At 50.7% G+C, this 16,883-nt stretch overlaps 1 protein-coding gene across 1 annotated transcript in view; it reads left to right on the top strand.

Moving 5' to 3' along the window:
- ASAP3 (ArfGAP with SH3 domain, ankyrin repeat and PH domain 3) overlaps positions 1–16,883 on the top strand; it is a 48,117-nt gene that overhangs the window by 17,291 nt on the left and 13,943 nt on the right. Inside the window, 4 exon segments of the mRNA XM_059376613.1 lie at positions 8,158–8,230; positions 8,322–8,467; positions 10,390–10,464; positions 11,650–11,699. Coding sequence (XP_059232596.1) covers positions 8,158–8,230; positions 8,322–8,467; positions 10,390–10,464; positions 11,650–11,699 — 344 coding nt within the window.

Here is a 16,883-nt window from a genome sequence, read left to right as displayed (position 1 = left end):
TGGTCCAAAGCAAAGATGGAAAATGGTTTTCATCTCCTGTGCCAACTCTGATTTAATTGGTTAGAAGCTACCTGAAGAGTAGTCCTAGCAGAATGAACCAAATCCAGGGTCAGTGGGAAAAATCCTGAGATGGATTAAGGAGGCCACAAAAGTGATGCCTCTGTGCCGTATTTGGTAGTCCCAAGGAGTGAATGTCTAATGGTGAAATTTAATGAGCAGCTCCCAAGGCCTTAGCTTTTGCTGCTCTGCTCCCTCTGCTGAGTCGCCATGGTTACCACAGCTGGCACTGGGAAATCACAGGAATGAAGAATGGGTCCTATTGATGAATCTTAACCCAAGAGGGGGGCATGCAAAAGCCCCTTCCAAGCAGGCCAGCTGGGCATGGCCCTAGTGCTGCCATCTATATAGCCTTTGCCTGCAGAGAACACAAATCAGAGCCAGAGCACAGTGTATGTGTGTGGGGGGAGGTCTGAAGGGGGAGCACGCCGGGGGAGGGAGGGGCATAAAGGGTAGTGCCACCAGCGGGAATTCAGGCTTTGTCTAGGGCCAGACAGGCAAGGCTGCCCAAAGGTCTCCAGCTAGTTTCCCAAGTTTAGGCACGTCTCCCCCGCCTCTGCCCGATGCCTGCCCAGGCTCTCCTGTGGAGCCATTGACTCTAAGCTTTGAGAGAACTCTGAATGGCCATCACTACTAAATCCAATTCCAGTTTGAATCGTGCTCTACTACCTGAAGTCCTTGAATACTTCCAAGTGCTGGGGAGCTCACTCTCTCAAAGGGTCGCTTACTCTTCCTTAGGAATGTCTTCTGAGCTGAAATTTGTTTCTGTCTCCTTAAATTCTACCTCTCAGGCCTGGAAATCCTCCTCTGGTCCAATTTGTACACTCTACGTTCTCTTCAGTAGGCTAGCCTGTGGAGTATTTGTCGTTGGGCACCGCTGTCAACCCTGTTGTTCTGGCACAGGTCTCTACCTGCCCTGTCCCTGTTTGAAGGATGGGGAGGGGATGGTAGAGGCGTTTGAGTTGGGGTTCAGATTCAGAGGCAGAGCCAGTCCCCAGATCAAAGAAGCCATGTCCCTGAATGTCTGGGGGGCAGCTTGGTGGGAGGGACAGACCATCAGCCCTGGATGTGGCCAGACCTGGGTTTCAAGGACAGCTCTGCCACTCTTTGGCATTTATGTGACCTGACCGTCCCTGGACACGCTCCTTCCCCCAGCAGCTTCATCTATAAAATGCCACTGGTGATGCTGGAAGGGTGACAAGAAACGTGCCTGGCACAGCCCAGGCATTCTCATGTACCATCTTGTCTGCCCTGTGGCGGAGTTTCTGTGTGACTGCCCAGTGGCCCCTCGGGGACCTGCCATTCACGGGTCGTGCTGAGCCGGATCATTGCAGGGTGAGGAGAGGATCTTTAATCAGCTCCAGGAAGGTGGAGAAATTCCTAACCCAATTCAGCTTATTTTGGAATAGGTAACATCACCAGCTCTCAAATAATAAGCGCTTTAAGCACTAAGCACTTTACCTGGGTGAAGTCATTCCGTCTCCCCAACAACCGTTTGTAGTGGAAACTCTTGTCATCCTCATTTCAGGAATGGGAACCTTGAGGCACAGAGAAGTCACACAGCGAGTGCCTAAATGGAGCTGAATTCGAAACCAGGTAGTTTGGGGCCAGTCCCATACGTTCGGCTGTGATGATTTATTGCGTCTCAAGGGTAGAATTAGGGAGCGATTTCCAAACTTTAGCATGCCTCAGAGTCACCTGGAGGACTTGTTAGACCAAATTGCTGGGCCCCGCCCCAGGATTTCCTGATTCAGCTGAAGCCCTGCATTTCTGACAAGGTCCCAGGTGACGCTGTCGCTGCTGGTTCAGAGACCCCACTTGGAGGATTAGGTAGACCCACCTGCATCCAGAGACTGATTTATTTTTTTGTTTTTTGTTTTTTTTTCTAACCTGTCCAGCCTCAGACCTGGGGAATGAGGACTGATCTGCAGAGGCAGGAAGCAAACCACAGTCAGATTCATACTCATGTTTTCCAGATTCCCTAAGCCTTGGCACGTGCTGCCAGGTCTGCGATCTCTCGTAAGCTTCACCAGGAACTCTGTAGGTTAAGTGAAGAATGGATTATCTCCCTGCATTGTAGTGTTTTTCTCCTGTTTTAAGCAAGAGGAGATTTGGAAAACTGCTGTGTCAGTGTTCCCTAGGGAGGTCGTTTCGAGTAGACTAGGGCTAGAATCTCAGCTTGTGACTCCTCTCTCGTCCTACAGTCCATCACAGGAGTTCTGGAAACTCTGGGGCCTTTCCCCAGATACCTTTCCATCCCCACACTATGACCAGGATTTTCTCCTTAAAACTATATTCCTTTAGCTTAAGTCTTTGCTGCGTTGTATCATAGAGTGTGGATAGATGTTATCAGTCATTTATACCCCGGTATGAACGGTGTTCAGATTTTTTTTCTTGAGAAAGGGGTGATGAGGTGGGGGGGTACCTTGGTGGCTCAGTCATTAAGCATCTGCCTTTGGCTTGGATCATAATCCCAGGGTCCTGGGATCAAGCCCCGCATTGGGCTCCCTGCTCGGCCGGGAGCCTGCTTCCCCTCTCCCACTCCCCCTGCTTGTGTTCCCTCTCTCGCTGTGCCTCTGTCAAATAAATAAATAAAATCTTTAAATTAAAAAAAAAAAAAAAGGAGACGAGGGTGATTAGAATTCTCCCCTTTTGTGCCCACATCGAGCACTTCCATGTTTGTATGTCTGGGAGCCTCTTGAAGGAAGGGGCCATGCATGGCTAAAACAGGGCACCAGCAGATCCTTGCTGGAATGAATGAATGAATGAATGCATGAATGAACATACGGACCATGTTCCTCTCCTTTCCCCTTCTTCCCCGAGCCCTCCCTCATCTAGCGATCCTACCATTATACGGAGCGCTCCCCACACCACCTCACAGTGCATTCTTAGTCCCTTTCCTGCCTGTCCCGTCCCCATAGTCAAGCATCACAGCTTACAGCTTTCCCTGTTCCTTTTAAGCAGATGCGATTCTGCTTCCCCTGGGCTCCCGGGTGTCTTGTCCACCTTCCATTACTAGCTCTAATCACATTGAAGGGATCTATTTGCTCGGCTCTTTCTCCCCTTAGATACTGATTTCCCTGGAGAGATGAGACTGTGGCTTTTACACAGGGTGCAAATGCAGAGCAGGCACTGGGTAACTAAGATGAATCAATGAATGAATGAATGACTGTGTGAACTTTGGTACAAGCACGAATGGTATCTTGCCAGGAAGCCATTTCCTGATGTATGTCTGACAAGGGCATCGAGTGATAGTTTGTTGGTCTTTTCTTTTTCCTCAAAGATTTTGTTTATTTATCTATTTGACAGCGAGAGATACAGTGAGAGAGGCAACACAGCAGAGGGAGTGGGAGAGGGAGAAGCAGGCTCCCTGGATGTGGGGCTCGATCCCAGGACCCTGAGATCATGACCCGAGCTGGAGACAGATGCCTAATGGCTTGAGCCACCCAGGTGCCCCAGTTTGTTGGTCTTTAGGTGACTTGCCTGCCTGGACCAGCTAGAGCTCCTAGCTTCAGTCCCAAGAGTATGCCCAGCATAACGTGGCTCATAGAAGACAGACATGTATTTCTCTTCCGTATGAAAGAAGTCTGCAGGTGAGTGGTCCAGGGCTGACGGGGTGGCTCCCTAGTTACTGGGGACAAGGCCACTACTTTGTCTACCACCATCTGTAGCACATGACTTCTGCCTTACGGTTCAAGATGGCTACCCGAGCTCTAGCCATCACACATGCATTCTCACCAGAACGGTATGACAGAGGGTTACCCCTCCCTTTCTTCCTTTTCTTTCTTCCTTCCTTTCTTTCTTTTTTAATTTTTTTTTAAAGAGAGAGAGTTCTGGTGGAATGGAGGGACAAAGGGAGAGGGAGAGAGAGAATCTCAAGCAGGCTCCATGGTCAGCATTAAACCTGACATGGGACTTGATCTCAAGACCCTGAGATCATGACCTGAGCAGAAATCAAGAGTTGGATACTTAAAAGACTGAGCCACCCAGACATTCCTCCCCTTTTTTCAGGGGAAAAAAAAAAAAAACACTTTATTTTTTAGAACACTTTTAGGGACACCTCTGTGGCTCAGTTGGTTGAGAGTCTGCCTTCCGCTCAGGTCATGATCGTGGGGTCCTGGGTTCGAGTCCCACTCAGGCTCCCTGCTCAGCAGGAATCCTGCTTCTCCCTCTGCCTGCTTCTTCCTCTGTGCTCTCTCTCTGACAAATAAATAAATAAAATCTTAAAAAAAAAAAAAAAAAGGAAAGGAAGTACAGAGTTCTCATATATCTCCTACTCCACAGACAACCTCCCTCCCTGTCACTGGCCCACACCAGAGTGGTACCTTTGTTAGAATCCATGAACCGACACGAACACGTCATTGTCACCCTAGATCCGTAGTTAAGTTAGGTTCACTCTTGGTGGTATATGTTCTTTGAGTTTTGACCAGTGCCTAGTGTCCACTCTCAACATCGGGCAGGATAGTGTGATGGCTCTATAAACCGTTCGTGCGCCACCTGTTTATCCTGCCCTCCGCTAGTGACCCCTGATCTTTTCATCGTGTCCATTCTTTAGCCTCTTCCAGAATGTCACATAATTGGAATCAGACACTATGCTGCCTTTTCAGCTGGGTTTCTTTCACACAGTAATATCCACATTTTGTGAAAGATTTTATTTTTAAGTAACCTCTGCACCCAAAGTGGGGCTCAGACCCACAACCCCAAGATCAGGAGTCACATGCTCTGCTGACTGAGCCAGCCCGGTGCCCTCCCTCCTCGAAATACACACTTAAGTTTCCTTCACGTATTTTGTGACTTGATAGCTCACTTCTTTTTAGTGCTTAGTAATATTCCCTTGTCTTCCAAGTTTTAGCAGTTAGGAATAAAGCTGCTATAAACATCCATGGGCGTGTTTTTACGTGGGAACACGTTGTCAGTTCACTTGGGTAAATACCGAGGAGTGCAGTTGCTGGATCAGATGGTAAGAGTATGTGTAGTTTTGTAACAAGCTGCCAAGCTGTCTAGCGAAGCACCCATACCGTTTTCCTTTCCCACTAGCAGTGTCTGAGAGTGCTGGTTACTCCACAGCCTCATCAGCATTTGGTGTTGTCAGTGTTTTGGATTTTGGCCATTTTAAGAGGTGGGTAGTCCCTTCCTTTTAAGAATACTTCTGGAAGCTAACAAGTAAAATATCCATTATATGACGTAGGTCAGCACGTAGTCCTAGACTACATTCAGCTGCAAGGTAAGCTGGGAAGTGTAGCCTGTATTGGGGTGACCGAGTTGCCATCTGAAAAGTCAGCATTCTTCTTTTTTTTATTTTTTTAAGATTTTATTTATTTGACAGAGAGATCACAAGTAGGCAGAGGCAGGCAGAGAGAGAGGGGGAAGCAGGCTCCCCACTGAGCATCCCAGGGGCTCGATCCCAGGACCCTGAGATCATGACCTGAGCCAAAGACAGAAGCTCAACCCACTGAGCCACCCTGGTGCCCCAAAAGTCAGCATTCTTAACTGCTAAGGAAGAAGAAAGAATGGACACCGAGAGCCAACCAGCAGATTGTGCCGTGCTGCAGGGAAAAGAGATGCTCTCAGAGCAGCTTAAGCATGAAGGGGTATTTGTTGGGTGCATTCAAGGATATTTCATGAAGACCCAAGGACAGGAAGTGTGGAGAAGCCTCTCGGGGTGCAGGATCTGGAGATTTGCCAGAAACCAGAGCAGCCTTCTCTGGTTTTCTGGGGGCAGAATACATCTGCTTTGTTCTTTTGTCTTTGCGCATGGTGGGAAAGATGTCCCAGCTTGAGTATTTCAGATCAATTAGCCAACTTCCCAGAGCCCGATTCCAAGTTCCTTGGAGAGAGAAGCTGTTTGGGCCGGCCTGGATCAGGTATCACCCCGGTCCCGTCTACTCTGGCTAGAACAGACAAACAAGGTAATAAAGGACCCCCTTCGAGAGGGGAGGAGGGCAGTTTTCCGAGAACAGGTATCGTGAGGTGGGGAGGCTCCCCCAAAAGTATCTACAGCAGGGACACAGACTCCGCAGATCCATGTCCCAGGACTTTGCAAAATGTTCCTTTAGGTAAACAACTAGTGGGTATTTTCTGTGTGCTCAGCACATGGATCTGCCTTTTAGGGAGCTTTCTCCTTTTTAAAAGATTTTATTTTTATGTATTTATTTGAGAGAGAGCGTTCATGAGGGCGGGGGAGTGACAGAGGGAGAAAGAGAAGCAGACTCCTTGCTGAATGTGGAGCCCAACGCAGGGCTCCATCCCAGGACCCTGAGATCATGCATAACCTGAGCCGAAATCAAGCGTCAGAGGCTTCACCGACCCAGCCACACAGGAGCCCCCTTTGCAGGAGTTTTTAAGTCTCTTTGGAATTCATTTGTATCTGTGGTCCGCACTGTTGGAGAAGGTCAGAGCTCCTTAAATTAATCATGTCTTCGCTTTCCCTGTCAAGTCTCAAGGTGGGGATCAAGGGCTTCGGGGAATGCGTGTGTCCCCCGCTGGGTCTTTGGGAACTATCGTGATGTCCTAGTTCTCTCCTCATGTCTTTGTTTCTCTGGTAGTGTCTGAGTTTGTTAGCTGGTTCAGATACAGCCTCCTGTTCCCCCATCTCCCTAATTCCTTGACTTTTTTTCCTTCAGCCCTGGGATGGGCGTCCACTGTCCCAAAGTCACATGTCCCAAACATGAAATCTATACTCAGGGAAGAGAATGTTAGCTTTCTAGTCCCTGTAGGAAATGTACTCAGAGTTCGGCGGACCCTTCTAGCCGCAGGTACTGATAATGACCACAGGTGCTGTTCTTTGAGGCCATACTCAGCACCAAGCTAGGCCCTCTCTGTGCATCATCTCATACATACAATCTCATAACCCTGAGAGGGAGGCATGATTTCCCCCCATTGTAAAGATAGTTAATCAGGAAGCAACTTGCTGGAGGTCACACAGCATCTGGGCACTAGAGCAGAGCTTCGGAACCAGACCCCTCTCCCTCCCGAGGCTTCCCCCATGCCCAAGGCCTCGGAGAACATTCCACATTGCCCCCAAGCTCTGCCCGGTGTGTGCCCTCCTGTGCGCAATCTTTGGAGAAACCATTCCGAATGTGTTTGCTAACTCTTGTCACTTTGAAGGTAACTCTTTGGAGATAAACTCTGATCCCTTTTTCAGTCAGCGGACAAAAAAGGTGGGGCTGTGGCGGGGGTCGGGGGAAGGGTGTGTGGTGGAGCGCCGAGCTAGAGCAGGGACACGGAAGCCCGGCTGCCCCACTCTTTGGCTCTGGGCCAGGCCCTGCCCTCTCCAGGCCTCAGTCTCCTCTGAAGTGGTTCTGTCAGCCTTTCTCAGCCCTGATGTTCTATAATTTCCAGCTTCACCAACATTTCATCAGGGGTCCGTGAGGTTGGAGCATCTGCACCCCAGTGAAGGAGGAGGTTTGGATTTCTGGCTGAGCCTGCCCCCCTAGCGCCTGTGAGACCTGCTTCTCCCCGTCACATCTCCTGGCCTTCCCCATCTGCTGCAACCCACAGAGGTTGCCTGGTGCTGTCCCACCAGTTCTTTCCAGTCGGGGTATACTGTGGCCCCTTCTGCTTACCGAACCTGGGATTCAAGGAACAAGCATTCTTCTGTCTGTGCCTTCGAGAATACAGAGATGTGTCTGCATTCTCTCCTCTGGTCTTTTGCTAAGCATTTTTGGATACATCTGTCAAATCATTAATTCTATCAGCACCTCCGGGAGCCTGTAGTATCGTCTCCTTTTGCAGACAAAGCCCCCAAGGCTCAGAGAAGTTAGCAGTTCTGTCTCGATCGATACTCTAGGTAGTGCCAGGGTCAGGATTCAAACCTGGGACTGGCGTTCCCCCGACTACGCCACGTGCCTTGGAATCGCTCCATTTACTTGGCCTGCGTTGGAATTGGGGAGATAAAGTCTGTAGGTCTTCCTGGAGTGCTGTGATGGATCTCTGGTGTCCTGTGTGGTCTGGATGGAAGATGGTGGTCTGTCCCTGTTTGGAGGGGGGCTGGGAGGCCCGAGGGAAGAAACTTTATATGTGTGTTTGGAGGGTGGGGTCCTGGAGTCAGGCACCCCTCCCAGCTGAGCATCCCTGAACTCTGTCTGCATTTGCTTCCAGATGCTGGAAGGAGACCAAGCCATCTTGCAGAGAATAAAGAAGGCTGTGCGGGCGATCCACAGCTCCGGCCTTGGTGAGTGAGCCTGCCTGATGCCCAGGCTGGCCAAGCAGCCCCTTCCTCAGCCCCAGCATGGAACTGACTCTGCCTTTCCCTACCTCCACAGGCCATGTGGAGAATGAAGAGCAGTACCGAGAGGCCGTAGAGTCCTTAGGCAACAGCCACTTGTCCCAAAACAGTCACGAGCTGTCCACTGGCTTCTTGAACTTGGCCGTCTTCACCCGTGAGGTGGCTGCACTTTTCAAGAACCTGGTGAGGACCTGTTCCTTTCTCAGCCACCCTTAGCCTAGGCTTGGGACAAATCAAGTGAGCTAATGAACCTCTCTGTCCAGGGTTGCCCTGGACCTCCAGTCTCCCTTGACCTTGACCAATGACCCAATTCCCTTTCCAGTTCTGACCTCCCATTTGCATTCTTCTTCTTGTCTGACTTTCCCCCCACGTGTTCTCTCTCCCTCTCTCCCTCCATGTCTGTCGTGTACCCACCTTGCAGAGCTGTGATGAGGCTCATGCTAGCTAAGTGCCCAGCCCCGAGGAAGCGCTCAGTAAGGGTTTGTTACTCTTGCGTCTGTGATTATTATATCTCTTTGCGTAGCACTGCCTCTTGCACTGTCTTCTGTAGTCTATGTAGGTCTTTGGTGTTTGAGTTCAACCGAGTTAAAGATTGCTTTTGTCTTTATCTCTCCTCCCCCTGCTTTGGTCAAACTAAGGTTTGCTGAGGGTCTCCTCCGTCTGTCCTGGGCATTGTACTGGGGGCTGTTGACACAGGAAAGAGTCGGGCTGTGCCTGAGAGAGCCACAGTCTACTGGGGGAGGCAGGAACTGAGATGTGGGACGACACCAAGCATGACTAGCTGTGCGGCACAAACTCAAGAACCCAGCAAGTTGGGTCAGAGGCTGGTGCTGCCAGGGTTCGGAAAAAGGAAGGTCACAGGGCACCTGGGTGGTTCAGTCCATTGAGCATCTGACTTCGGCTCAGGTCATGATCTCAGGGTCCTGGGATGGAGCTTCGAGTCGGGCTTCACGCTCAGGGGGGAGTCTGCTTCTCCCTCTGCCTCTCCCCTCACTTGTGTGCATGTGCACTCTCTCTCTCTCTCTTAAAAAAGTAAGTAAAAATCTTTAAAAAGAATTGAAAAGGGAAGGTCAGCATAGGCCATGAGTGGGGGCAGTCAGGAAGGCTTCCTGGAGTAGGGGAGACCTAAGCTGTACCTTAAAAGGTAAGCTGAAATAGCAGACAGGCAGTTGGGGCTGCCAGATGATAGAGATTCTATTCAAAATAGGTTTGGTTTTTTTTTTTTTTCAATTAGAATGTTTTATTTTTTTTAAAGATTTTATTTATTTATTTGACAGAGATCACTAGTAGGCAGAAAGGCAGGCAGAGAGAGAAGGGAAGCAGACTCCCCACTGAGCAGAGACCCCCGATACCGGGCTCGATCCCTGGACCCTGGGATCATGGCCTGAGCCGAAGGCAGAGGCTTTAACCCACTGAGCCACCCAGGCGCCCCCAAACTAGGATTTTTTAAACCGGAAGTTCATTGGCCCTTGTAATGGGAAATCCAGGTATGCAACTGACTTTAGGTCTCTTCTCTTTCTCTTAGATAGTTTCTGTGTCTGCTCAGTGGGCAAGGTGGCCCAGCAGACCCAGTCTGACAATACTGTCAGAAGAAAGACAGTCTCTCTCCCATGACTTTGGCAGAAAGTTACAGGAAGGACCCTGATTGGCTGGCTTGAGTCATGTTCCTGATACAGTCACTACGGCCCAGGGATGGGGTACCCTGATGAGCTCTGCTCCTGTGTTTACCCCATGTGACCACAGGGGAAGGGTTCCCCACATGATGGGGGAGACGAGGAGCTAACCACATACAAATGACAGATGGGCACTTCAGAGTCAGGGTCTGAGGGGTCAGGTGAGGATGCTGGAGGCAAAGGGCCAGAGATGGGACTGACCGTGGATGTTCCTAGAGCTGGGAGGTGATGAGGCCGGTTAGTCAGGGATGGTGGTAACAGCTCTTATGGGAGACCCCCTCTGCCACTCCGCTCCCCTCCTCCCTCGCCTCTCTCTCCCCAACCTCCTCTACCCCCAGTGCCCTCTTGGCCTCCCAGTGCTGTGCCCTAGCCTCTTGGGGCCGGAAAGATGGTCAGCCAGGGTGGGGTCTGAGGGGTCTCGGCTCTTTCTAGGTTCAAAACCTGAACAACATCGTCTCATTCCCCCTGGACAGTCTATTGAAGGGGCAACTGAGGGACGGGCGACAGGTGAGTTCCCTTTTGGGGAGCGGGGGTGCCCAACGGTGGTGGGATGGAGCGAGAAAGCGGTGGGCAGGAGACCAGAGGGGAGGCAGGGGCTGGGCTGAAGCCGCAGGTCAAATGAGACTGTCACTGTGGGAGTGCTGACCCCATATTAGGGACTCTTGGAAGGACAGGAAGACATGGCTTTGGGGTCAGCCGAGGATGGCTGACCTACTGTGTGTCTGGGCCCTGATGTGAGATAGCTCGGGCTACTCTTACAGCAGCCCCACAAGGTAGATTCTGTAGGCACTGTCGTCCCCGCTCTGCAGGTGAGAAAACCCGAGGCTCAGGGAGTTTGGTAACCTGCTTACAGTTCATACAGCTGGCTGGCGGAAGAGCCAGGGTGGGCTCTGGGGCTCTTGACTCTCATGCTTGGCTAGTCCCTGCCCTGGCAGCTCCCCGCTCCAGGCAGAGCAGAACTCAAAGAAAGTGACAGAATAATCTGCATGAGAAATCTGTCCCAGAGCTCAGGGGAGACGCTGTCCTCCCCCCAGAGGCTTCCCTCTTGCCTAAGGCCAGTCACCAACCTGGGAACCACCCAAACCAGCCAGGCAGCTTCCTGCCTACCCCCTCCTGGGCTGAATGGGGCAATTCTGAAGGGTGTGAGCTGTCCCAGGCAAACTAGGCCAGGGATCGGCCAGGTGTTACTGGCTTGCTGTGTGGCCTTCAGTAGGCTTCGTAGCCTCTCTGTGCCTATGTCCCTCTATCTGTACCCTTCCTGTTGAGAGGATGATCTAGTACCAGGCAGGAGGAAGGAGTGGGGTAAAGTTAGGGGACGAGTTTGACCTTCGTCTTGCCATCCTCATCCTCATGGTGATCTCAGTCTTCTGAGGGAGAGGACTTAGGGCCGACCCCAAAATCTTCCCACACTTCAGGCCAGGGCCCACCAAACCCAGCTGATTCTTAGCAGCTATGGGAGGAGGTTGGGTGGGTGAAGGGGCTCAACCCTGGGAACGGGGCTGGTTGGGTCTATTTGGGTGTGGGGGGGCGGGGTTTACAGTAAGGGCTCCCGGGGTAGGAGTTAGTTGGATTGTGGCTCTGAGCAGCATAGGGGAGCATGAAAGCGCAAAGTTGCCTTAAAGGTAGCAAAGTGTGCTGTGGATTCCCGACTCCAAGTGCCCCTTTGGGCACATTGTTCTTTCTAAACCACAGGATTCCAAAAAGCAGTTGGAGAAGGCGTGGAAGGACTATGAAGCCAGAATGTAAGTGGCTACAGTCAGGGTGGGTTTCCAGGGGGATCATGTCGGTGTTGCAGCAGGAGGCTAGACACTGGGGAGAACTTCCATGCTGCCCGAACATGTCACCCACAAGTGCACGGCCTCTCACTCTCTAGGGGCATTCATAGGGGGCGATTTATGCCCAGGCCTGATGGGAGTCTAGGGGCTGGGCTGCGAGACCACCGAAGGGAGGCAATTGTGAAGGGACCTCAAGATGCTGCTCTCAGAGGCCCATCTGCTCAGTGGTGCCAGATGTGGGCAGAGGGATGGAAAAAAGCGATCACTGACATACCAGCCACTTAATCCTCACAAGCACCCAGCCCTGTGCAGGAGGGGTTAGCGTCCCGATTGTCAGAGGAAGAATTGGAGGCTCAGAAGGGTTAAGTCACTTGGCCAAGGCCACACAGCTAGGCAGAGGAAGGATTGGGATTCGTGCTCCTTGATCCTTTTTCTGCAACACCAGGTGGTGTCTCGAAACATTTTGGTGGACATAGAGGAGGGAAGGGAGTTTGTGGTCATACCCAAGCCTCTTGGGTTCACCACACCAGACACTGGACCTCTCACCAGCTACGGGGCCATCATGGGGACAGAAGGAGCCAGTTCCCCCTGAGAGAGACTCCTCTGTCTGCAGGACTCTGCCAGGGCCCTCCCAGGCTCACCACACCTCAGAGCACTTGGTGGCTGTTTGTAAAATTTTGTTTCTCTTGCACTTTGCGAAAGCAGTATGTGTCCATTGAGAATAACTTAGAAAATAAGGAGACGCAAAAGAAGAAAACATTTTAATTATCCTTAAGAGAGGATTAGGGCAACGTGGGGACTTGACACTACTTCTCTGTTGTTTGTATATTCATACATAGTATGAGCGGACCCTGTCATTTTGTCACTTACAAACATGGGGGTAGGGAAAACTACCAAAACCAAGAGGAAAATTCTTAATTTCCGAGCCTCAAGTAGTAACAGCCTTCTGATCATTTTATTAAAATATTTTATTTATTTATTTGACAGAGATCACAAGTAGGCAGAGAGGCAGGCAGAGAGAGAGAGAGAGAGAGGAGGAAGCAGGCTCTCTGCTTGTGGGGCTCAATCCCAAGACCCTGGGATCATGACCTGAGCTGAAGGCAGAGGCTTTAACCCACTGAGCCACCGGTGCCCCTCTGGTCATTTTTCTATGCATAAAGAAATATTTTTACAAAACTGAGAACATAATAGTCATACTTTTTTTTAACTTAAAAATACATCATGACCATCTTTCCACATTGTTACATATTCTTATACGACGTCACTTAAATGGGTGCCAACATATGCATGATTCGTAATGTATTTTGTCTTCCCTGCCTTTGGGGAAGCATCCTTGAAATGAGATCTTGGCTCCTACCCATAATTATTGCTTGTGTAGGATCATTCTAAGTAGATCCTGGAGCTTTATGGTTCCTCCAGCCCCAGGGCCATGGGGATCTCCTGAAGTCGAAGGAAGGCCAGGACACCCCCCGCCCCCCCACAAGCCTGTGCCAGCATATCCCCATCTACACTGCAGCTGTGCATGTAGACCCCGGGGCGAAGGTCACGGGAGCTGTGATGGGCATGGCCATTTGCTCTCACAAGAGGCCCAGGGATGGGCACGCACACGCAGGCAGTCTTGTCTTTGGGCTTGGATGTGGGGTCGTCACATGGCCTGCATCTTACTGAGTCTCCTTAACCAAGCCCACAGCCTCGCAGGACACCGTGTACCAAATGAAAGAATAACCCCCACCTTCCAGCCTCCTCCAGGCAGTTCTGCTTTTATCAGAGTTTCCATCTTGCTCTTGCCTGTAAGGTGTTGTTTCGAGAAAAGATGCTGCAGTTGGTGGGGAGAGGGGCTCTGTGAAGATTCTCCAGTGAGGTATCACCGGGGCCCAGACTGGACCCCAGGGCTTCTGCGTCTGGTGGTCTCTCTGAGTCCTTATGCTCTGTGGCCCCCCGGCCTCTGCCATGGGCGCTACACAGGCTGAGCTCCACATCCAGGCACAGGTGTCCATGTACACTCCTTTCTGTGAGGGCTTCAGGTATGGCTAGATATTGGTGAGCCCTGCGTTTCTGTGCATTTCCACCTCCTTCCTCCCACACTGGTCTGGGCAGCAGCTGGAAAGGCCACGAACAGCTTCTGTCGGATACCACCAGGAGTCGCTTCCTGGTTGGTCACAGAGGAGGGTGGGTTCTCCGTTCTGCCTGGAGCTGCAAAGAAAGGCATCCCAGGCCCTGAGCAGGGGCCAAGTTTTTCTCCGTTGTTTCACGTGCAGGTCCGTTTCCTCATCTGAAACACAGGGCCGGTGGTACCTGGCAGGGTTGGCGTGGAGATGCAGTAGAACATCTAATGTTCTACTTACAGTAATGTTCTTTACATGGCTGTGAAGCACATCAGCAAGTACTCAGTGGTCATCTTTCCGAGCCCAGAACCGTGACCAGAATAGCACAGCAAGGGGCCAAGAGGCAGGAGCCAAACCCTCGGCTCCTAGCATTCCCCCCCGACCAGACTGGGATCTGGGACAATCACGTCCCTTCTCCAGGGCTCGGCTTCATCTTGTGTAAAACAATCCTTCACTGTGACCTGTCAGAAAAGACACCATGGTGGGGGGGGAGGGGCACGGGCAGTGAAATAGGTGCTGGGGATTAAGTACACTTACAGGGTGCCTGGGGGGGGGGTATAGTCAGTTAAGCGGCAGACTCTTGGTTTCGGCTTGGTCATGATCTCAGGATCATGGGACTGAACCCCACATGGGCCTCCGTGCTCAGCCAGGAGTTGGCTTGAGTCCTCTGTCCCTCTCCCTCTGCCTCCTCCCCCGCATGCTCTCTCTCAAATAAATCAATCAATCACATACCGTGACAAGCACTGAGCAATGTATAGAATTGTCGAATCACTATATTCTACACCTGAAACTAATATAACACCTATGTTAACTATGCTGGAATTAACATTTAAAAATTAAATAAATAAATAAATACATTTGGGGAAAAAAAAGATACTGTGCCTGTCACCAGCTGGGGTGGGAGGTAGGGGGCGGGAGACCAGGCAGGACAGGAGGGATGGAGCTAATCTGAGGCACCGTGTTGGTTACCAATGTCGTCCCCAAGGATCTGTCGTCAGACCTGGATCCAAATTCTAGCTCTAGCACTCAACAGCCGAGCAATCTGTGACCCGTCTCAGCCTCAGGCTCCTCAACTGTAAAAGGGGGTCATGAATCCTGCCCGACAGGGTTCTCGCGTTAGTACGTGAAGGGTCTGGCAGAGCACCCGGCATAGTAGTAGTGCTTAAAAATAATAATTAATAATAATAGCAGCTGATACCTGTACTCAGTTAAGAGCTCCCTCTGTCCAAGGAATTGTGATAAGCTCTTTAGATCATCAGACTGACTCCCCTTGGCAGGGAAAGGGGCTGTTACTGCCCCCAACTTCTAGGTAAGAAGTAAGGGAAAAAACACCACCACAGTCCCTGCTTTGTGGATCCCACTGGTTTGTAAGTGAGAAGAGAGGTGGGTTGATAAGTGACGGAAATACAAAGCGATGGTGCCGTGGGGATGGTGTCAGCGCTGCGGTGGCAGAAAAGACAGGTGGTTTGGTTTGGGTGGGGGTGGAGGGGAGGAGGCATCCCAGGAGAGGCTGTTCAAGGGGTCAGGCTGGCAGATACTGATTCGTTTTGTTTGTTTGTTTGTTTTAAGATTTATTTATTTGACAGAGAGAGATTACAAGTAGGCAGAGAGGCAGGCAGAGAGAGAGGAGGAAGCAGGCTCCCTGCTGAGCAGAGAGCCCGATGCGGGACTCGATCCCAGGACCCTGAGATCATGACCTGAGCCGAAGGCAGCGGCTTAACCCACTGAGCCACCCAGGCGCCCGATACTGATTCGTTTTGATTCCTTTCCTCTCCCGCCATCCTCCTCGCTGCCCCCCCCACTCCCCGTCTGAATACGAGACTGTCCCCCAAGTCCCCCTTCCATTTCTCTCAGTGTCCTCAGGAACTAGCATTTCCCTGCTTCTCACTCCCTACTTATTTTACTTCTCTTGCAGCAACTTCATTGGAAGGAAATAAACGTTTTCCAACGGTTGAAATGTTAAGAAACCACTGGTGAACCGTTGAGGACATTGAGGGAATCGGAGTTGTATTCTCTTCTGGCCAGGGCGTGAGAGAATAAAAAGCACTCCGCAGCTGGCAGTGTGAGGTTGGCAGGTCATCTCAGGTGACCAGGTCAGCTTTGGCAGGGTAAATTTCTTAGGTTACCTTAGCGGAGACGGAGGAACAGAGCTATGGTAATTCACAAAACCGTGCAGCGTACTTTACAGCTTGTTTTCATCCTGAGCTGCCTAGCTTCTGTCCTTTAATCTCCACTAGAGCCAGTAGCCCCAACCCCGAATTAAATAAATAAATAAGGAAGCACCCTGTGCTAACACACACACACACACACACACACACACACATTATCTAAAGGAATCACCAGACGGCTCAGTTGGTTGAGCGTCTGCCTTCAGTTTGGGTCGTGATCCCAGGGTCCTGGGATCGAGCCCCAAGTTGGGCTCCCTGCCCAGTGGGGAGCCTGCTTCTCCCTCTCCCCCTGCTGCTCCCCCTGCTTGTGCTTGCTTGCTCTCTCTCTCAAATGAATAAATAAAATTTAAAAAAATAAAGGAATCACCAGCGGTTATTACCATAACCGTCAATATCACTAGCATCGTCATAATCCTGCTACTTATTGAGGACTTACCATAGGCCAGGGACGGTACCATGCATTATACCATCTGAGAACAAAACAGTATTTGTCTCGTTTTTGAAATGGGGGAAATAAAGCTTAGAAAGTTTTATAAAAATTAGGTGAGAAAGCTGCCATTCAAACCCAGACTGTGCATTTCTAGCCACTGTGCTATGGTGCTTCCTTTTTGTCCATTTACTCTGGAGCAGATGTCTCTCAGTGTTAGTACATACAGAGCTTCCTCATCCTTTTTAACAGTTGCATAGTATTCCTGTAACTGGCCATAGCGTAATTTAACTACTTCCTCCTGATAGACATTTAGCTTGTTTTTCATTTTTTACTATTGAAAGATGTGGTAGCAATGTCTGTGGGAGATTCCCCTGCCCCTGCCAGCAGCTCTGCCTTCTGTCAAGGTTCCTGTAGCCTCTCCCAGTTTTGACAACCAGAGATATCTCCT

This window comes from Mustela nigripes, chromosome 14 (assembly GCF_022355385.1).
Source record: "Mustela nigripes isolate SB6536 chromosome 14, MUSNIG.SB6536, whole genome shotgun sequence".
Classification (NCBI taxonomy): Eukaryota; Metazoa; Chordata; class Mammalia; order Carnivora; family Mustelidae; genus Mustela; species Mustela nigripes.
The sequence above is the reverse complement of the archived record's forward strand: the minus strand, read 5'-3'. Positions and strand labels throughout refer to the sequence as shown.